At 36.9% G+C, this 23,006-nt stretch overlaps 2 protein-coding genes across 5 annotated transcripts in view; one reads left to right on the top strand and one right to left on the bottom strand.

Annotated features, from left to right (window-relative positions):
• The first annotated feature begins 89 nt into the window (after positions 1 to 89).
• On the top strand, positions 90 to 10,843 carry LOC100875455 (uncharacterized). The gene is made up of 5 exons (XM_012285455.2): positions 90 to 285; positions 365 to 573; positions 643 to 746; positions 819 to 1,147; positions 1,261 to 10,843. The coding sequence occupies exons 2-5, from the start codon at positions 382 to 384 to the stop codon at positions 1,698 to 1,700; spliced, it is 1,065 nt and encodes a 354-aa protein (XP_012140845.2). The 5' UTR covers positions 90 to 285; positions 365 to 381; the 3' UTR covers positions 1,701 to 10,843.
• A 1,053-nt stretch (positions 10,844 to 11,896) lies between these two features.
• Positions 11,897 to 23,006, bottom strand: part of Eip78C (Ecdysone-induced protein 78C) — a 127,787-nt gene continuing 116,677 nt past the window's right edge. For 3 of the 4 annotated variants that reach the window (XM_076532150.1, XM_076532148.1, XM_076532149.1), the window contains 5 exons: positions 19,263 to 19,404; positions 16,385 to 16,761; positions 15,515 to 15,832; positions 14,452 to 14,848; positions 11,897 to 13,910 (listed from right to left, as the gene is read on the bottom strand). In XM_076532150.1, coding sequence (XP_076388265.1) covers positions 14,456 to 14,848; positions 15,515 to 15,832; positions 16,385 to 16,761; positions 19,263 to 19,404 — 1,230 coding nt within the window. In that variant the 3' untranslated portion in view covers positions 11,897 to 13,910; positions 14,452 to 14,455. The remainder of the gene's footprint in view (positions 13,911 to 14,451; positions 14,849 to 15,514; positions 15,833 to 16,384; positions 16,762 to 19,262; positions 19,405 to 23,006) is intronic. The other variant, XM_012285464.2, reaches the window with a different exon arrangement.

Raw genomic sequence — 23,006 nt, 5'->3', positions numbered from 1 at the left:
GTCAATTCAACAAAAATAGACAGTCGAACGTTGAGTTCTAAGGATAGAGCTCACTACTGTCGAATGATCCTTTATTTCCCTAAATCGTCTATAGATGAAAATATATGAATGGGGTAGAAGCACGTGTGCTGTAATGCAGTTATAAATATTAATATATTATGAACACTACACAATGTCTTGTGCGTATGAAGTATGGAAACTTTGTATTAGACAAAATTGTGTTAATAAACATAAGTTAAAACAATTAATTATTGTGAGAGGTTAAGATTTGGAAATTTGTAATTTGTAAGTAAAATATAAATTTATATATTTGTTGTGTATATTGTATTTTACATACAATATACCAAGTTTCCGAACATATTAGGGCAAAATAATTTAACAATGGGACAAGATAAAAATTCTGAAACACATAGCGTTCTCTCAGAATCTGAAACTCGTCTGATAAAAAATAATATCACATGTTCTGAAGTTAAGAAAGATGAGAAAAGACATAAGTGTACTTATCCTGGCTGTGAAGCAGCTTATTGTAGACCATCCCGATTAATGAGACACTTCAGATCTCACACTGGAGAGGTAATAATAGTTTCATATATTTTAGATACTTGTAAGAAATACAAATTAATTTTTTCTTTTCTTTTTTAGAGAAGCTATAAATGTAATTATGAAAATTGTGATAAAGCCTACACAAATGCTTGTCATTTGAAACGTCATATGGAAACTCATAGTGACATAAAAACAATGTATCAGTATGTAAATCATTCTTTCATTAATTTCATTATTGTCATTTCAACATATTTTCTATTTTGCTTTAATTTAAGGTGTCCTGAGTGTTCAATATTTATTGCTCATCGCTATAATTTGAAGCGTCATTATAAAACTCAACATGAACGTGAGAAATTAACTTGTAAAGAATGTAATGCATCTTTCACTAAAAAGTACCAGCTTGCAGCTCATAAAGCAACTCATAACCCAGTGCTATATAAATGTGAGAAATGTAATAAGAGTTTCACAAATCCCACAAAATTCAAAAATCACAAGGCTACTCATGAGAAACTTAAACAATATCCATGTACAAGATCAGGATGCAATGAAGTGTTTGAAAACTGGATACTTTTTCAAAGCCATTTAAAAACTCAACATGTAAATGGTATGTATTTATCAATGTAATTTCTTTATGTATAACATAACACAAGAACTAGTATTATTACTAAAAATATGTTTTCTGTTATAAGTTTAATTAAACAGTTGTTTTATTTACAGATTACAAATGCAAGGATTGTGATAAACGATTTTTACAGAAACATCATTTAAGAGTCCATTCTCAAGTTCACATGAAACACAGATTACTTATACCTTGCCCATATGAGAAATGTCCGCGAGTGTATTACTTCCAAAAAAATTTGGATCAACATATAAGAGTCTACCATTTAGATCAGAAATACGAGTGCGATATATGTAAGATAAAAATTACAACAAAACGAAGATTAACAGAACATATTCAGAAATTACATATGTTAGAAACAAGGATAAAAAGAACCAAAAAGTTACAACGTAAAAGGAGAAAAGATGCAGACAAACCTAAAAGAAGTATGGTTTCTAAATTGACTGGAATTATATTACCACAAAAAGTAGAAAAAGAAATATTAGAAAGAAAAGATTTCAGTTTGGAAAAATTCATAGAAGTATTAAATGAGAACTGACATTTGTAATCCATAAGTTTTTATAAAATAAAAGTTTACGAAATAAAAATATTGATTATTTATAACTTTTATTTCTATTCTGCAAACAGCAATACTGTCCAATGTTGTTATAATTGCTGCAAATGATAAATGTAATTGGCATAAAATTATACTGGAGTAAGATAGGAATAATTGATTATATTTAAGGTACAACTTGTAATTTCATATAGATATAAAAACAACAGAAGAAAACATTTCATTGTCAAAGATATAAAATTAAATATGTTATTACTTTATTAGTAAAATGTTAATGAATATTCTAAGCAGTGGATACTCATATTATCCGAATATAGTAAGTATCCTTATCAATGTCACTTCAAGATATTAAATATCTTTGCTGAATGTAAATTACACTTGTATTTGAAGAGTATTAGCAAAACGACTTAATAGTTTTTGTTTCATTGTCAATTTCAGCGACCTTTCAAACTTACATTTTTAATCTTCCATTACTTTCCCGTAACTTTAAAAATTCAAACGATAATCCAGGTACTTGATCAGGTAACGGATATTACTTGTGTTATTTGTACTATTCAAATATCATTTTCTTTTTGTAATATCCGGATAGTATGAATATCTATTTAAATATGAACACCCGTATCGTTCCGCAAAATTTGGAACACTTATTTATGCTCCTATTCGGAAGTACGTACAAATACAGAATATAACCATGCAAAATACTTTTTAACTCCATTGTTATAAATAAAGAAAGTAAGAAAATATTGATCATGGAAATTGTGACATCAATCACATTGAGTATGTAGTAACTTTCATTTTCTTTCGCTGTAGACTACAAAAACTGTTCGAAGCATTCCTAACCTCTATAATAATTCTCAGGTGACAAGTTAATACATTCATATATATCTCGAATTGGAGCTTGAACATTATTGATATCGATTTGAAAAGCGTTAGTCGAAGGTATTACAGGTAAATGACTGACAGTTCATAATTGCAACGCATAGAAATATAAGAACAGGAAACAGAAATAGGAAGTGAAAGAAAACGCTGCATAAAGATTTCTATCATTGTTTAATCACGCATGCGTACTTCCTCATTGATCTGCGTTATTTTGAAAACCTTTAAAAAGAGAAATATAAAAGCTTCATAATTCCCGACAGTTGTTTTCTTAATAAAATATAAGTTTATGTATCAAATTGTGAATAACGTTTCCGTATTAGTGATGTAGCAGCTCTATTATGTGCATCACTATGCGCGTTGCATCCATCACGCCAATACGCATGCGTGATTACACAACGCATAAAAGATACAGCGTTTTGTTTCTACCGCTATATATAGCTATTTCAACTTTTTGTGCACTCTATTCTTATATCTCTATGTTCTATAACGCGACGAAGAACGCGTAGGACAAAAAGAAATACATGAATAACAACGATTAAAAAACCAGACCCTACTTGTTCACAAATATTTCTTAAGATACAAATACTCCGTAATAAACATAATAGTTTTAAATTTAAAAAAATAGAACAGTTTGCCGTCAATTTTGTCTCGATTGTCTCGGCTCGCTTGCTTTTTACCGCTGAACGATTTTCGTACGCTCCACGTCGTCGATCGAACCATTTGAGTGCAGAGTAGTTCCGGAAGTGATCAAACGACAGGAAACGCGTTGGGAATTCGGATGAAATGAAGGATTCGAGAAAGAAAGAAATGTTATCTTTATTTTTTAACACTATTTAAAAAGTTTATTAACTGATACTGATCAAATAACAGTGAATCACGAATGATTTTCTCAATGAGAAGACAACCGTAGGGCAATATTCGTTGCGTTCTACGATTGTCAAGACGGAAGAAATGCAAGAAGCGTTGCCGCTCATTGGCGTAATTGTTAGGTCATCTTAATTTACTTATGGCTATAAATCATAGTGGGCGTAAATATATTTTTGAGTTTGAAAATTAGACTCGAGAATTTCAGGTAATTGAATTTTGGGAATTTAGATTTGGGGATTTGGGGATTTGGGGATTTGGGGATTTGGGAATTTGGGGACTTGAGAATTTTGGGCACCTTGGAATTTGGGGACGTAGTAATTTGGGGATCTTGGAATTTGGGGATGTGAGAAATTTGGGGGTGCAGGAATTTGGGAACCTTGGAATTTGGGGATGTGAGAAATTTGGGGGTGCAGGAATTTGGGGATCTTGGAATTTGGGGACCTTGGAATTTGGAGACCTTGGAATTTAGAGACCTTGGAATTCGGGAATCTTGGAATTTGTGGACTCTGGAATTTGGGGACCTTGGAATTTGGGGACCTTGGAATTCTGGAACCTTGGAATTCGGGAATCTTGGAATTTGGGGACCTTGGAATTGTGAGACCTTGGAATTCTGGAACCTTGGAATTTGGGGACCTTGGAATTTGGGGACCTTGGAATTTGGAGACCTTGGAATTCTGGAACCTAGGAATTCGGGAATCTTGGAATTTGGGAATATGAGAAATTTGGGAACCTTGGAATTTGTGGAGCAATTTTAAATATTAAAAGTATGAAGTATTCTACTCCTCCATGTAAGTAGTTAATTTAATATTTGGTGGATTTAGGGCCCTGTTTACACCAATGGCTGCGCTTTTCGTATTTCTCGTCAGAGTATCGAGGATCCGGGATCCCCCGCACTCAAATGGTCAAGCATTCTATAGTCGACAAACGTTGTCCGAGTATTTTTTCTTTTCTTTTTGAACCCTCTGCGAACTATAGTCATTTTTTATTGCGATTCATTGCAAAACACTTTTACATCATAAAAGACGTTCCATCGGCAGCTTGGACTTTATATGAAATTGATTTCTAAAGGGTTTACAAAAATACGATCGATTCGCGCGTTTGCAAAGAGCCAATGTGGACAAACTTTTGTCTTACAGGAGAAAATATAAAATATTGATCGATTATTGCGACGATATGTATGACAGAGATATATGTATATTGATCTATAATTTCTTTTTTTTCGTGCAATCACGAGCAACGCGAGACTATTTCTTCATTGCATTTATTTTGGATTACAATTTTGGGAATCATTGTTGCAATTGATTCGATCATGATTTTTTTAAACTAGTTTCCTTCGTTTTCCCTATTTCATTCCTCTTTACTGTATCCGATAGCAAAATTTGATTTCATGAAAATTAGCCGATAAAAATATTTTTGCAGCGATAGATACGAATTAGTTAAACACGAAGGTTAAATAGGGAAAACTCGTTGCACCGTAAAGGATGAAATATTGATCGAATCATCGTCGGATTCAATTGGACACATTGTGAAATGCCTGAAACTAATCGGTAATCAGATGGAACGATACTGGTATGATTAAGTACGATCACGAATGGAATATCATGTAAAATACGAAGTAACGTTCAATGAGCATGAATGTATGATCGAACCAAGCAACGACAATAATAACGCGTTCAATGTAATTTTATTATAAAGAATATTGTATTTATTTTAATTCATCTTTGCTCAGAATGTTCGTATCCATGGCTGTGAATCGTATTAAAATTAGCGTGACTTTGTATTTGTTAGAAAAATATTTTTACATCTTTCAGCGTGATGATAGCGTGTCAACTTAAAACGTGAATAATCCTCAAAACAGATTAATCGGTTGTTGATCAATTTTGAGCACAGATGAATTACAAACAACGTGTGATAAACATTATTGTTTTTTTCTTAAAGAAACGAATCTACCAAAGTATACTATTACTATTTTGTACAGAGTCATACTTAAACAATTCACCGGTTTACAATTAACGATAAGCAGCGTGTACGTATTATTGTCGTACCTTGATTAAATAAATCAACGTTTCCCAATCTACGAGTCGTGCGGAGAGTATACGAAAAACATTTTCTCTTTGTACAAAAGTTCCATTTACTTTACGGAAGTTCCTCGTAGAAAGAACAAGGTATCAAGTCCAAAGGCAGTTTGCAGATTTCTCCCTTACACTTCTAATATATAATTGTATCGGTTCTGTTTAGAACAAATGGAATACACTGGTCCTTCTTTGTACACTTTTTAAACTTCCAAATTTTTCAGATTAATTTTCAAATTTTAGAATTTCAAATTTATTTCAAATTTGCAAATTTTTTGTAAGTACAAAATTGTTAATGTATGTTTTGGTTACGGCGAGGGACCAGTGTATTTTATACGTACATATCAGAAGTCGTGCTGTACAGTAAATAATTGAGACAATTACGTATCGTTATGTTGATTCAACAACGCGAACAAAACGATTGGGAAACGCTGTACAAAAAGAAAACCACTGTCTGTCTGCAAGTTCTGTTCCCTGTTCAGCATCGATCATCAGACACCATTGTGGTGATTGTCTGTCAAAATGGATATATTATTGGAGACCGTTCGAAATCTGTGCGTGTTACGACGAAAACGACGAATTTCGATCCTGTGCATTTGTACGCACCTTATATCACCTGGTACGGTAATGCTCGGTTGGGAATTTGGTAATTTGGAAGTTTGGGAATTTGGGAATTTGGGAATTTGGGAATTAGGGGATCGGTGAATTAGGGAATCGGGGAATTAGGGAATCGGGGATTTCGGGAATCGGGGATTTTGGGAATCTGGGATTTCGGGAATTGGGGAATTAGGGAATCAGGGAATTAGGGAACGGGGAAATTGCAAATTGGGGATTTGAGGAATCGGGGATTTGGGGAATCGGGGATTTGGGGAACCGGGGAATTTGCAAATTGGGGATTTTGGGAATCGGGGATTTCGGGAATCGGGGATTTCGGGAATTGGGGAATTAGGGAATCAGGGAATTAGGGAACGGGGAAATTGCAAATTGGGGATTTGAGGAATCGGGGATTTGGGGAATCGGGGATTTGGGGAATCGGGGATTTGGGGAACCGGGGAATTTGCAAATTGGGGATTTGGGGAATCGGGGATTTAGGGAATCGGGGAATTAGAGAACCGGGGAATTTGCAAATTGGGGATTTGGGGAATCGGGGATTTAGGGAATCGGGGATTTAGGGAATCGGGGAATTAGGGAATCAGGGAATTACGGAATTGGGAATTTGGAATTTGGGGAATTAGGGAATCGGGGAATTAGAGAATTAGGGAAGTTGGGAAGCTTGGGAATTAGGAAGGTTGGAAATTGGGAAGATTGGGAATTTGGAAGATTGGGAATTGGGAAAATTGGGAATTGGGAAAATTGGGAATTGAGAAAATTGGGAATTAGGAAAATTGGGAGTTGGGAAAATTGGGAATTGGGAAGATTGGAAATGAGGAAGGTTGGAAACTTGGAAGATTAGGAATTGAAAAGTCTGGGAATTAGGGAACTTGCGAATTCCCCAAAATTAAAAATTCTCAAATCCCCAAAACTTAAAAATCAGTTACCATGAAAATTAAGTTATTCCACCTTCCCAAATTGAGAAACCATTGCAATACACATCCTCAGTAAATTCTGTATATAATTGAGTACAATTTGAAGATCAATAAATTGTCTCCAATCGAGCATTACCGTACCAATCGCACAATTTTTACATTTATAAGTACGTCAGAAAAGAAGATGGGCGTAGTGAACATTGTGTCGGTGTGAACGCGAAGTGAACGAACATAAGCGTGTCACGTATGTATGTATTTTGTGCATGCAACGATGACACGCGGATGGAGGGGCCACGTTAATTATGCTGAGAGATTAACAAATAAATATAATTATACACGTACATCGCGCGCGAGCTTGCACGCATTAAACCTAATCTCTAACAAATCGATATCATTTTGTTTTTTCTCTTTATAAAACAATTAAAATGAAACATTTGTACTTTAGCAGTATAGAGCAGTCGTTTTGTCGTACTTATTTACCTTAATAACATTATCGTCGTTTTTATATTATTTTATACATACATATGTAATATATTCTTTTTTGCATTAAAAAAAAAAAATAATAAAAGGATAAAGGAAAAGAGAAACAGAAAAACAATTCCCGCCTCGCTTGGCACGCCATCATCCATCGTCACCGTCATCCTTTCATCATCTCGATATATCGTATTATGTAGGCTGTTTCGTAAATCGTGTATCAATCAGAACAGAACGAAAAAAACAAAGATTCCGTGATGGAAATAAGACAACCTTTAATTATCTATTGAACACACAGTTTTCAGTTTTTCTTGCTTCGAATCGTTATTTCTTTTCTTTTCGTATTGAGCATACGCATTGGCGTAACTAGGATTTTTCTTCGAGATATATTGCCTCGAGGTATATGGACATATGTGTTTTATGGCCGTTTGGGAAGTGTGAGTAGTCGAACATGTTGGGAAGAGATTTGGAAATTTAGAGATTTGGACGTTTGAAATTTGGGGATTAGGGAATTGGGGGACTAGGAAATGGGGGGACTAGGGAATTGGGGGACTAGGGAATTGGGGGACTAGGGAATTGGTGGACTAGGGAATTGGGGGACTAGGGAATTGGTGGACTAGGAAATTTGGGGATTAGGGAATTGGTGGACTAGGAAATTGGTGGACTAGGGAATTTGGGGATTAGGGAATTGGGGGACTAGGGAATTGGTGGACTAGGGAATTGGTGGACTAGGGAATTGGTGGACTAGGCAATTGGTGGACTAGGGAATTGGTGGACTAGGGAATTGGTGGACTAGGAAATTGGGGGACTAAGTAATTGGTGGACTAGGGAATTTGGGGATTAGGGAATTGGTGGATTAGGGAATTTGGAGACTGAGGAATTATGGAACTAGGAAATTGGGAGACTAGGTGATTGGGAACTAGGAAATTTGGGGATTAGGGAATTGGGAGACTAGGTGATTGGGAACTAGGAAATTTGGGGATTAGGGAATTGGGGAACTAGGTGATTAGGAACTAGGAAGTTTGAGAATTAGGGAATTGTACTAGGGAATTGGGAGACTAAGGAATGGGAAAATTAGAATATTGAAGACAAGGAAATTGGGGATGTAGGAAACTTGGAATTTAAGGAGTTTGAGGACCAGGAAATTTAGTAGCTTTAGAATTTGGGAAATGGGAACTTGAGAATTTTAGGGACTTGAGCATTTGGAAACTAAGGAACTTAGAAACATGAATATTATTATTTAAAAATGTATTAACTTAAAATCTCAGAAATTTCAAAATCAGATTTTGACACATTTGGAATCTTATACTTAAGATTATTTAGAGATTTGTAAGTTTTCAATGGCTTATATCATATTGCATATGCACATACATTTCCAAATCGATTAAAAGTCAGTTTATGTCCTTGTCTTTTACCATGCTCCTTTCAGGAGCACCCCAAATCTAGTTACACCAACGAAGATACAAGAATTTGAAAAGAATTTTCTTATTTTTAGGGTCGTCTTATAGATGGTCAAGGAATCGTCTGTTTTGCGATTTATAAAACATCCGGTACAGGTATAGTACGCAGTCGATATCTCGCCTATATAAAAAAGAAGAGTATGTATAATATATGCGATACAGCGTACGCAACGGGATGCACGCTTGAGCTCAACTTATCTATAAATATACAATCATAGAATCAATATCAAACAAAATCGTGATTATTGCAATGTCCTGTCTTACGGGCGGAATATATATATTCAATATATTTACTATGTATATATATATATATTTGTTTTTTTTATCTCTGAAATAAAAAAAGAAAAGAATAAAAGGAACCGCCATTTTGTTTCTTTGTTAGCGTTTCCCAATCTACACGAGACGAATTTAAGTCAGACTGTTTGAACGGTCACACGCTCGTGTAAATATATCGGTATCGACGATAACGAATCGATAAGAAATAATAGAGAATTATCATAATCATATTCAATGCATACGATTATTTCGAATAATATTAATTGTAATGGTACATTGATTACGCAACGATTCCCACAGTATTATGTACAGATATTATAGCACCATGACCGAAATCTCAAGGTTAAAAAATAGCATTACGCGTGACGAAGAGCGGATGGAATAAGGGGACCGGAAACGAGACTGGATTTCGACGAGGAAATGTTCGAAGAGGAAAAAGGATGATGCGCTTCGGTCGGAACACGAGAGGAGCGTAAGAAGAAGAGGGGATGTTACGTTTCAGTTTAAACGATAATATCTCAATTACATCGTTCTTATAGTTCCTTTTTTTTTCTTGATTACGCCAGTCAATCACTTTCCTATTCGATCTCTAACCGGCGAGTTACAAAATCGAACGAACTTACGATGAACTTTTTTTGCACTTTAAAAACGCGAGTCGCGAAAACACCGCGTACCTCGGTATTCGAATAAAAATCTTACGAGAAAGCTTAGCGAACATGATTGACCGGCGGCTAATCCTTTATATTACAATAATAATAATAATATCGTTAATTAAGTATTTGGCCGTTTCAATTAACGTGTTCCAACAACGTTCACGAGAGTATCGCATAGCACACGATATTATGTAGCTAAAACTCGGCGAATAAGTCGTGGGGACTAGAAATTTTGAAAAAAACGAATCGCAATTCAAATATCACAGGAGGAAAATGTCGCGACGTTTTTCTCTCTTCTCTCATCGTTTCTTTCGTTTCTAGTTTATAATTAAAGAGAGACGATTAGGACAGCCACTAGATCGTTCGAATTATAGAATTTATGTACAACCAGCATAAAAATTCTCGTAGCATATACATACATTTATACCGGCTTGGAACGAAACTATCAAAACTCTCCGACTACTAACAGCGAACAACCCTTGCCTTATTATTCAGCCGATGTAGTTTTCTTACAAAAAATGCATTTAATAAAAAAATCTTACGAATTGATGCTCCATTTGAAACTAATAATTTACACAAAGTTATTGTTATTTTTTATAAACGTTATTATGTAACATCTACTGTTACATGGACATATTTCTAGCAAGTAATTTTATGAACAGATTAGAACTGCTTTTATGGACCAACAGTAACAACGAATTGATTCATCGAGTTTGTACAAAATGGCTGCCAAAGTCTGTACACGCATGTCTCTCTAAGCACAACGCCCTGAACAAGTACCTTCTTTGCTAATTATTAATAAAACTGATAAAAGTAATCTTCAAGCGATGCCTCGAAGAACTTGTAATAAAATGTTATTAAAAAAAGGGCAATGTTTGTTCACAGTCAGAAGTCATAAATAAAAAAAAGACTTCAACGTTTCGTTCCACCGTGACATATACCAAGACTCGGTTTACATATCATTGAGATTTTCCTCCTTGCATTGTCTCGCGACGAACAGGACCAGAGTAATAATTTTCAAAAGCTTTCTCGCTCGCTTTTCACTTTTATTACCGCATTTCCTGGCGCAGATCTGTTTTGGTAGATCGTAAGAGAGCCGAGAGAAACTATTCGAATTTTTGTTCTAAAACGAGAAGGACATTACACGCTCAAGATCGCACATGCGAGTCTACACACGTGTGGCTAATTATCGTTTGTTCGTTAATTTGAATAAGATCAAAGATGGCCTACCATGAATAGATCTACGCTCGTTCGACATAATGCGTTTAATAACTATCCTTCTTGCATATAGATTTATAATCTTTATATTTATATTTATATTTATATATATATATATACCTTTTGTTTTAATATATATAGACTCATATTTATATTATATTAAACGATGATATCCCTTCTTTGTTCAATATATTAATTAGGTATGATATGTTTATTCACAACTTGATGTGAGCGCTTAGAGTTGGAATTCTTTCTTTCCGTCTAGAAAATCGTGAAGATAGTCTTTTTTTTACGAAATATTTTCATCCCTTTTAGCGACAGCGATATATCGACGTTATTATTATATTTAATTTAAGTACGACGCTAGATAAAACATTAATTTCTCTAAGTAGATAAACTTACTTCTTGTCATCCCCTCGACCCCCCTCCCCCCCTACCCCTTTCCCCATGATCTCTCACAATGAATATATATATAATATGTATATGTATATTAATTACATATATCGATACGCATTACATGCTAGTCATTGTCAGAGAATTATTAGCGTTCAAGAGTTTGAAGAGTTTCAAACATATGCTCACTTCAGGATTTCATCAACAATCGGAAAACGATCTTTTTTTTCTTTTCGGCCGTAATCGATAACAAATATTAACAATTTCAACGCAACAAGTACATTACATATATATTATATATTTTTATAAATATATACGATACGTAACGTTTTAATCCTTTCAACTTTCTTTCATTTGTTCTCGTTTCTTTTTTTTTTTTGCCTTCGAACGTACACACGATGTGAAATATCTTTGATTTAAAAAACACATCACCCAACGAAAGAACAGCATCATGTTCGTGGAAAACACGTTGTTCTACGTTTCTCTTTATTTTCCGTGGAACACCCTGAAGCGACGCAACGATATCTATTTAAAAGGTAATTCACTATACTACTTGTTTAAGTAATAAAAATAGAGATTGCATAGATTGAGATTCGTAGCGGATGCATCTAGACAGACACGTCCTATAAAAGATTTCCTTCTTGAGCTTTTTAATATAGCATGAAACATTTTACCTTTTTTATTTTTTCTTTTTTTCTTTTGTCGTTATATCTGTAATAAGTGTATAAGTGTTCAGTTTCCGTGCGCGCGCGCACGCGCACGTCACACATGCATACATGTTAATACCACTATGTGATTCGTTTGCGCGAGCATGCAGTTGCCTGTCGATTCACAGTTTTCTAGGAGAATGGAAAGATCGTTCGGCTTATTGTACGGAACAGAGGAAAAAAAATAGAACGATAATGATACGATATTATATTCCGATATGTCTAACGAAGTTCGACGTTACGTCTGCTACAGGTATCCGTGATAGTTCGACAACTGGTTTCGACAGAACGCTGCACGCTATCTGTTCCGTTCCTTTGAAAATGATACGATCCACGGTAGTCAAAAATGTCCGAAAGATTCGCTCGAGAATACTCCTTTCACCGGGGTAAATCGTAATAAACATGCCTGTAAATTGATCACGATTTTGTGCTATCTTTTTTAGACGCGACCAGTGTTCGATCACTGCGTCGCTTTATTGCAATCAACGATATGCGCATGGACCAACGTGACACGAAACTTCGTTTCCCTTCTTCATCGATTGAGTATTTTTAATTGCTTCGTGTGATGTAGCGCGCGATACTGCATACGAATGGTACAAATCCTTCTTTCGCTTTCATTACACTCTAATTATGGCTCATCCAGAACAGTGATGGGCAATTACGCTCGCGTTAGGGTGCGTTTAGCGAATGGCTCCATTTTATCCTATAAGCCATTTTTAAAGTTTCAGTCGCAAATTGCAATATTAAAGATGAACCTCGTGTAGGACAGAAATTTAACGGACTGTTAAATAAAATTCTAAAATTCACTGTGATCTGGACTGGACAGATTTGCATTTAATATATGTATCAAAACAATCACATCATTCATGGAATGGCTTAATATTTGATTTGATCGAATCGTTTGTTCCATGGACATTTACAATGATTCTTTGTATTACTTTCTTGTTCAATCCACACCTTGCAGAAAGTCTCATAAAAATAGTATTACTAGGCTTGCTAGTTTGATACGAGTCTCATATGTGACCACTTTGACCAATATGTTACAGCTCGAAATTATACACATGAATTTTTCATTTTGATCTGTTAGATCAACATTCTCCTATTAAATCTGCGAGACTTCTTGCGAAGCATGCATCGCACTAAACACACCCTTCCACAAGAGGAAAAAATCGCTTCACATGTTGCCCTAAGATCTTCAGTGGACATTTGCCCGTCACTGCTGCAGACTCGATACGATCGTGAAAAAGATTACCGTAATTTAATCAGTCGAACAAGATTCTAAGATTCGTGTCGACACGTAATTGCACCATTCGTTTCATCGTTACCGAAACCTCTCTCATTTTCCGTTTGAAATCAGCAGCGTGTACCGTTCGCGTCTCGAAACGATCCATCTTCCGTCCGCGTGTCAATGAAACGAACAGCGCACGACGGATCCGTCGAGATCGAGCCGTTAAAAACGCGCCAGATCAGCGATCCTTAGGCGTCCTTTCCAATGGAACCGAGCGTCGTCTCATCGCACCGTTGTACATCACTGCCAGCTAGCGAAAACAAATCGTTCTCGAAATGTTCGAGCCCACCGGCTTGCGCGGCGAGCACCGTCAATCAGAGAACATTCTCTCTGGCAGGGCCGTTCGTTTTCGTCGAATTAACTCGATGTACTCTGAAACATTCTGCAAAGACGATTTCCTCGATTAGGATATCTTCGATTCGTTCGGCTGATCGGTGAATTGAATTGCAAATCGATGTGGGGTAACGAGTGGGCGAATTAAAACGCAAACACGGATTTATGGGGCGTGAATCGTACACCGTGGACTTGGATTTCGGCCATTTTGTTGTTGAGCGTGGGAAGGTGGGATTTGGGGATTGAGGTGGTTCTAAATTAGGGGTTTAGATACTAGGAATTTGGGGTTTTAGAGATTTGGATATTTGATGGTTAGAGAAATTTGAGATTGGACACTTAGAAATTTGGGGATTTAGAGATTCGAGAGAGTGAGAATTTAGGGATATATAAATCTGATAATTTAGAAATTTGGAAATTTAGAGATTGAAGAATTTGGAAATCTGGGAGGTTCCTTTGGAGGGAATTCGGAAATTTAGATACTACAAATTTGGAGACTTGAAATTTGGGACTTTGAAGATCTAGGTACTTGGGAATTAGTGGCAATGAACGCTCATTAACGAGAAGGGGAAATATCAGGAGAGACACATCACCTCTTCACTGAAGATCTTCCTCGCACTTGGGAATGTCAAATATCTCGGCAAAGAGAGGTGGTAATTTGAGCTTGGTCCAGTTCCTTCTGAACCAATCGAGGAGATTCGCGTGTCTGGCACCCAGAGCTCTCAATTCTGGTATCCTTTGTGAAACGCTCGAGACACCGGAACAGCCACCCGCCGAGGTAGCCTCACCGGAAACCGTGTGATTTCGTAACGCTTGAACCTTCAACGCTTCCAGAAGACGATCCTGAAGCCTTTGCACCGCCTTCACGTCGTTCAGGCCTGGTCTCTCGCCCAGGAGTACAGCACCGGAGAACAGGCCCAACTCCGTGTCCGATAATTGGTGGGCGTTTAGGGCCGATGTGAATTGCATCAAAGCGGACACAAAGTCTGGCTGTTTTGTTTCACATCGATCGATTAATCAGTTGTCTCGTTTCATTCCATGAAAACGACTTTAATTAGTACATGATACTAACATATATATCGTATTAGTACGTGATACTGATATATGTATGTATTAATATGTGATACTGACATACGTATTAATATGTGATACTGACATACGTATTAGTATGTGATACTGACATATGTATTAGTACAAGATAATACAGTATGTGAGGTATTAGCATGAGATGGTATTAACACACTATGTGAGGTGTTAGTACAAGATAATATATGTTGCAAGGTATTAGTACATGATCACATATGTGTGACACACTAGTTTAAGATAATATACACATGTGATTAGTATAACATTATGCGAGGTATTAGTACAAGATATTTAGATGTAATGTGAGGTGTTAGTAGAAGATGATATTCGCATACTATGTAAGCTATTAGCTAAAGACAGAACATACTATATGATGCTAACATATTAGTACATAATGATACTATCATTAGTACATTATTAACAATCTAACAGTTCTGTCGTCCATTTTGATTAATGAGTTATAACAGAATATCAGTTCACAAAAATATATCAAAAAACATGTCTATCTTGAAGTACTATATTTGAGAAGTGTACTAGTAAAGTAATTGCAAAGTAGTTAAAGATGTTTACCTCGTACATCAATTCCATTTGCTGCCTAGTGATACAAGTGCCATCCTCGAAGGTCATGGAGCTGTCGGTGGTCATTTTCGAGATGTGGCTAAGCCAGACCTCGAAAAAACCGACCTTGATCAGGATCAGCTGATCGTCCTGCGAAAGATCGCAAAATCCTGGCACCCTTTTGGCAAACTCCACCACCCTCTGCACGGATGGCGTCACTCTGGTGGCGAATTGTTGCCAAAGCCAGATCCTTTGCGATTCGACAGTTTCCGCCGTCGAGGATGCCGCCTCTGGGTCCTCTGGACTGGCCGGCTGCGAAGAAGTACTCGCCTAATCAGCATTATAAAAGAAACAGGCTGGTTGCTGCCAGTTCCAGTACGAGTTCTCATTGCCACTCTAAAGGCTGCTTCACAAGCTGAAACGTGTTGCGATACACCGACTGTTGCATTTGTATCAGTTTATTTTCACTTTACTGATTCTTTAGTTTCATTTTGATACAATTTGATATCTACATCGATGCAAGCATTGCCAAATATAATTCACAAATATAACTGCACGTATGTTGCAACTTAATGTTACTTTCAGACTTGATATCTTTTGATACTCAGTTTGATACTCAATTTAATTTGATACTTTTGGTACTTTAATTCTGGCTTCCACATGTCATAATTGCTGTTACTATCAATATCTACTGATTCTAACGTCATGTGACTTATGATGATTCCATTGTGCATTCGCTTAGAACAATTCTTTATTAAAATACTTCCAAGTGTCATCAAGTACAGTTACTCAGAAGACGTAGGAGTCGACGTGGGAGTCGCAACACGTTCCGCAGAGCAGACCTCGCATTAACAATTTGTAAATTTCTTTCTCTGAACTTACCGGTATTATCATCGGTTTCCTGACAATTCCTCTCGTCGATTCTTCAGTGAAGCCACAATGAGCGTGATGCGCCTGGGAGACTTGAAGTATCACGTCGTACACAGCCAACTGTTTCACGTCTGCGTCTGACTGATCCGCTTCCACCACTGCGGCTGGTGGCACACACGGTATGGCGTTTTGACCCTGGCCGCTGCTGTTGTTGTTATTTTGACTGGTGTTGTTGTTGTTATTATTGTTATTGTTGTTGTTGTTATTGGCAGCGCCGGGAGAGGTTAACTGTTGGACACCCGTGGTCGCTGTCGTTGTCGTGGTGGTCGGGACAGCGTCCTCGGGACCACGTTCCCTTGAACGCTTCGGCACTCTGCCGTATCTTACAGCTGAAAGTGAATTGCAATTCAAAATTTGGATTTTTTAGATCGTAGTCGAATTATGGAATGGGTATAAGTTTTATGCGAATCCTCAGTTTTGAATCTTCAGGAGAAATACTATGTGGAGCATCCTCGAACTTACTCCTTGTTTAAACTTTTCATTTAAAAACGATCTTGAAAGCAATTTACAAAGTAAGTACCTAGGCCATAACTTCTTTACAACCGAGTAAAGAAAATTCAATTTCACACTTTTTAATTTACTTTGCAAATTAATTTCATTATAACTTTAAATGTGGTTTTATTTCTACGCATGAAACGTTAATTATTAACAATCGAGTTGTACAATAATTTAACGTTGGAACAGGCATAAAACTCTTTTCTTGAACAGAGGCAAAAGTTTCTAACTTTTAAAGAGGGACATGTAACTTCTCTTTACCCTTATCGTGACTCCGGCTAAATGATACAGGTCATTAACCCTTTCGCTAGCGAAAGTAAATCTATAACACTTCGCAGGGAACCGTAATTGAACCATGACTTTGAGCACGGTACGAAGGAAAAGAAAGGAATAATCATCCGAGACGAAAGTTTTCCATGCATCCCCTAGACTCATTAATCATTTCGAGTTCGAAACTTTTTTTAAAGTAATCGCGAATAAATTTCTGCTCCTCTCGCTACGTTTCTCGTGTAGATAGATTGTGAAACGCATTTGCATGCGCGATCACGAACAGAAAGTTGATTCAAGTTACCTGAGATAAAGGGCTACATAAATTAATTCTTCTATGATGAATATTCGCTAAACGAAACTACAACATCATTAGTGGGTTATTGTAACTTTTACAATACAAAGAACTTTTTTTATATAGATTGTAAACTCTTTGGGTCTCCAGTGATTTTTTATAATAAAACTACGAGGTAGAAAGTAGGTAAAGAGCTTCAAATAAGATATTTATTTCAATAAAGAAATTCTGAAGGTAAACGCAAGTTTGAAGCAGCAATATTTTGACGATAAATCTTGAGATATTAACGCGACGGGGTAGAACAGCGATGCTTCGAAATTTAATATTTGACAGCGTTCATCGGGAGAATCGGGTCGGATAATAAGGGATGCAACTTTTCCCGAGTTTTGTTCCGGTCACTTTCATCGCGTCCGCTTCTTAAGCGGATCATAAGACCGCGGCCAGCTTATTACGATTTCCTCGACAATACGAGAGCGAAAAGCTCCGACGGTTGCCTATTATACACGGCTGCATATTGCACGATGAACTTTGACGTTTAATTATGCACGCGACTTCCCTTTCAGAGTTTACTTTGCCCTCTTGGTCGTCCAAGGAAATTCCGCGAAGTATTATAAAAGATGCCGCGGTAACCGACGCCCGATATAAAGAGTACATCTTTATTTCGTTTATTAAATTTATCGTATTCGGAATTTCAGGAATTCCAGCAATAATCTGGAGGAAACCAATCACGGAGGTCTATACTCGAGTGTGTATCTGTCAAACTTTCCAGCGATATTTCAACGAAGGGGTTTTTATTTCTCGTTTTCGGACAGAAATAAATTTCTCGACACGAAATTCATTAACTCATCGCTGTCAAGCTATTCGTTAAAGTAATACTCTCGTATTTTCAATACGTTTAACGCTTCGTTATATTCAATTAAAGATATGGAAAATGCGTTTTCGCGTACGTTCTCCATCAATGTGTACGAAAGGATATTGATTAAACAGATGTAATTTGGGCGTTTCCCCGATAGACATATACCGTTCAAACATCGTTACTCGTTCATACGAAATTCTTCTATTTATCGTGTATCACAGGAAAATTGCTTTTGTAATATACTTATGTTCCACGTTCTTTTATCTTATTCGCTTTGAAATAAAATCGTTTGTATCTTTGTGTTTCGAATGAGCACCGCAGGCTACGGTTCTCCATATACAACACAAGCAATGTTACAATGTTAATTCGAAGAGAATTGTTCATTGTAAAATTGTAGTATAAATTCTTTTAATTAAGTGGTAAACCAGACAGAAACCAAAGTTGTAATGTTTAAGTTTATATTTAATATTTTAATGTTTAATATTCGAAGAGAATTGTTCATTCTAAAATTGTAGTATAAATTCTTTTAATTAAATGGTAAATCAGACAGTAACCAATGTTTTAATGTTTAAGTTTATATTTAATATTTTAATGTTTAATATTTGAAGAGAATTGTTCGTTCTAAAATTGTAGTATAAATTCTTTTAATTAAATGGTAAACCAGACAGTAACCAAAGTTGTAATGTTTAAGTTTATATTTAATATTTTAATGTTTAATATTTGGAAAGAATTATTCATTCTAAAATTGTAGTATAAATTCTTTTAATTAAATGTTAAACCAGAGACAGTAAAGTTTCAATGTTTAAGTTAATCATTTAACTTTGTAGTAGTTGAGAACCTCCATATTAGGGCAACGGTGACCCAGACAAGAGAAAGCGTGTTGAAAAGTTGGAAAGACAAAGTGAATTGTTACTTACAGTCCCTGGACATGCCGACAGCTAGGCACTTCTTAAATCTGCAGTACTGGCAGCGGTTCCGATTTAATCTGATGACAAGACACTTGCCGTCCCTCAGACACCTGTATTCTATTTGCTTCTGAATGCTTCTCCTGAAGAAACCCTGTGCAAAAAGTTAAACAACGTGGTTAGACCTCTTTGCTTCCTATGCGAGTTTTGTCCACGTACGATTATCAAGATGAAAAATTCACATCGTGATCCGTTGTCGACGTTCTTTTCGCAATTACATAAGTTGTTTAACGCGTTAGATTTTGCGCGTCATTTATTCGAATGACGAGTTAATTCGTCGTAAGAGGCTAGAGGTATCGACCCAGCTTTCGAGGAAACGGAATGAATACTCGCACGATCGACGATTAATTTTCCCCGTCGCGGCGTGGATTTAGGGCTCGTAAAAGTGTCGTTCGCGGGGAGAAAGGACAGGGGAAAAACGAGCTTTCCAAAACACCAAGACAGTCCCATATTGGCTGTACCATGCCTTTCTGGGGGTGGACGTACTTCACTGATTTATGCGACTCGATCCTTTTATCGCTTTCACATAAACGCACGGTAAATAAAGTGCGGGATTTTACGGGGAATGGAAATATGCGGACAAGTGGGAGCGCACTTTTCAGATGGAGTAATGAAATTTTATATAATTGAGAGATGGGGAGGTGGAGGATTGGGATTTAGGTATTTGGGTTTGGGAATTTTGGAGTAGGAGAATTTGGAAATTAGGAAATTGGGATTTGGGGAATTAGGAGTTGGAGAATTTGGGATTTAGGAATTTGGGAATTAGGAAATTGGGATTTGGGGAATTGGAATTTGGGGAATTGGGATTTGGGGAATTGGGATTTGGGGAATTTGGAATTTAGGAATTTGGGAACTAGGGAATCGGGGAATTAGGGAATCGGGGAATTAGGGAATCGGGGAATTAGGGAATCGGGGAATTAGGGAATCGGGGAATTAGGGAATCGGGGAATTTGGAAATCATGGAATTGGAGAATCGGGGCATTGAGGAATCGAAGAATTAGAGAATCGGGGAACTAGGGAATCGGGGAATTAGCGAATCGGGGTATTAGGGAATCGGGGAATTTGGAAATCGTGGAATTGGAGAATCGGAGAATCGGGGAATCGGGGAATTAGGGAATCGGGGTATTAGGAAGTCGGGGAATTTGGAAATCGTGGAATTGGAGAATCGGGAAATTAGGGAATCGGGCAACTTGGGAATTGGGGAATTAGGGAATTGGGAAATTGGGAAATTTGGAAATTTGGAAATTTGGAAATTGGAGAATTTGGGAGTTAGGAAATTGGGATTTGGGGAATTTGGGAATGTAGAGGTATGGAATTTGGGGAATTTGGGAATGTAGGAATTTGAGAATTTACAAACTTGTAGATTTAACAATTTAGAAATTCAGTAACTCAAGAATTTGACAACTTGGAAATTTTTGAATTACTAAATTTAGAAATTCAGAAACATAGAAATCTATCAACATAAAAATTGTCCAAATTTACAAATTCAGGAATTGCAAACTACAGCGTTTAATCTCGTTCAGAGCAATACATCAGAGTAATTTGTTATCGTGGCCATTAAGGTATCCAGCGTTACTAACAAATGATCGCGAAAGTTTGGAAAATTTATAGCGTTATCGAATTACACGGCGCAAGAAATCGATAAAACAAGCAATTTCCTGATTTCATGCTAGTGCACACGCAGCAGGAGCTAGGAGGCTGATATCCTGGCATCGGGTAGCGTAGGAAAACGGACCGTGCTTATCTGCAACGAGTAGGAAGCGAATCTCGCGTAATTAATTTAAAGCCAAGACTGTACCACTCTGCAGATTCAGTCCTTGCTTTTCATTTCCGAGTCGATTACCATCCAACTGCACAGCTTCTGAATTATCTCGAGTGTTTTCTGATGGCGAATGGGTTTCGATGAAAAATTTTGTACTGGGGGATCGATCGGCTAACTGATCAAGGAAATCAATGTCAAGCAACCACTTTTATCGTATTATAGGATATGATCACTTTAAATCAATTCTGATATAAATTAATCCATTACTACAATGTGAAAAGGAATATTGAAAATTAAAAAGTTATGTATGCTTTATATTTAATGATCTTTGAGTATGGAGATTATATTTATAAATGGACACAAAATTCATGTGTGATGAAAATAGTAGTCTGATTTATCAAGTGTAGGGTGCGTCACGAGTGCGTCACGAGTGCGATTTGATCTTCAGATCTAAATGTTTACCAACTACCTAATTTAGAAGTTAAAAAATTCCCAAATTATATAGTTCAAATGAATATATAAAAATTCAAAGTCTAAAAAAGAGAAGCTTGAAAATTCCCTATCCAAAACTGACCTAATCATGAGTTTCAAAAATTCACAATATAAATATCCTCAATTACTATGAAACATCCTCTTTCTCCCCAAAGTCAGATGACCTAATTACGAGTTTCAAAAAATGGCAATATATATCCACAATTATTATCAAACATCCCCTTTCTCCCCAAAGTGAAATACATTAAAAATTCTCGAAACAGCACTCGCATACAAGCGATCCATAATTGATCGAGGTTTGTCGTCACAAAGTAACTCGGAGAACGATGAATGAAGTTCTCCTTGAAAGGACTTAATTGTAACGTGTGCGCGAATGTAATATACCGAGAGTGTAGGAGGTTGTAGAGACACGCGCGTAAAGAGAATACGCAGAATGCAGAGGTTAGGTGGAAATTAACGAAGCGAGGGGTCGACCGGGAGCCGTGTTTCAGCGGCGAGTCGGGGTTGACCTCGTTGCCGTGGCCAACAGAAACGGCTCGTTTAATAAGCGACGTATTATGATTAATGTGCCCGGGGTAGAAACGACCCGACGGAACTTTCGTACGTAGCCTCCGCGTAACGTAGCTTCCGCGGGCTCTTTGCTGAGCACAAAAGAGGCCAACCGGCGTTGAATTGAGATTAATGCTCGATAATTAATAAAAGCCGCACCGCTTAAAGTGTTGCAACACGCGGGAATCGATCCGGCTGGCAATTTTCATCGGCTCGACGATTTTAAACCGCTTCCACCGTATCGAGTGTTATTCTAAACCGGGATCGACTTATTTAGCACGGTGTACGACGCCTAAACTGGAACGAACGGATCGAGATAATTCGTTGCTATCAAATTCATTTTCGGATAGGGCGTTTATTATACGTATGCTGCTTTTATGGTCTACGCTGTTCGCTAATGGAATGTTTATGGACTTTAATATTTAGGGACTTTGAAATTTTTTAGTTTCTTAATCTCTTGCCTTGTGACGCACTTGTGACGCACTTGTAATGCACTCGTGATGCACTCGTGACATATTCATTACGTATCCATGACACACTCGTGACATATTCATTACGTATCCATGACGCACTCGTGACACACTCGTGACGCACCAATGATGTACTTGTGACACACTAGTGATGCACTTATGATATGGCCATGAGGTACCCGTGACGCACTCGTGACGCACTCATAACGCAATCGTGATGCACTCATGACGCACCAATGACGCACTCGTGACACACTTGTAACGCATTTGTGACGCACCCGCAATGCACCCTAATTATTAAAATTTTTAAACTCCCAAATTCTGAAATTTTCAAATCCTTGCATCCCCAAATCCCTTCATCCCCAAATCTCTGAATCTCCAAATATTTAAATCTCCAAATACCTAAATTCACAAATCAATACG

This window comes from Megachile rotundata, chromosome 5, assembly GCF_050947335.1.
Source record: "Megachile rotundata isolate GNS110a chromosome 5, iyMegRotu1, whole genome shotgun sequence".
Lineage (NCBI taxonomy): Eukaryota > Metazoa > Arthropoda > Insecta > Hymenoptera > Megachilidae > Megachile > Megachile rotundata.
Note: the sequence above shows the minus strand (reverse complement) of the source record. Positions and strands in the feature narration are given on the sequence as shown.

What these genes read in the sequence shown, in the direction of transcription:
- LOC100875455 (XM_012285455.2), top strand. Translation starts at nt 382, where the DNA reads ATGGGACAAGATAAAAATTCTGAAACACATAGCGTTCTCTCAGAATCT. An exon ending in TCAGATCTCACACTGGAGAG is followed by an intron (nt 574 to 642) that starts GTAATAATAGTT and finishes TTTCTTTTTTAG; the next exon opens with AGAAGCTATAAATGTAATTA. An exon ending in GACATAAAAACAATGTATCA is followed by an intron (nt 747 to 818) that starts GTATGTAAATCA and finishes CTTTAATTTAAG; the next exon opens with GTGTCCTGAGTGTTCAATAT.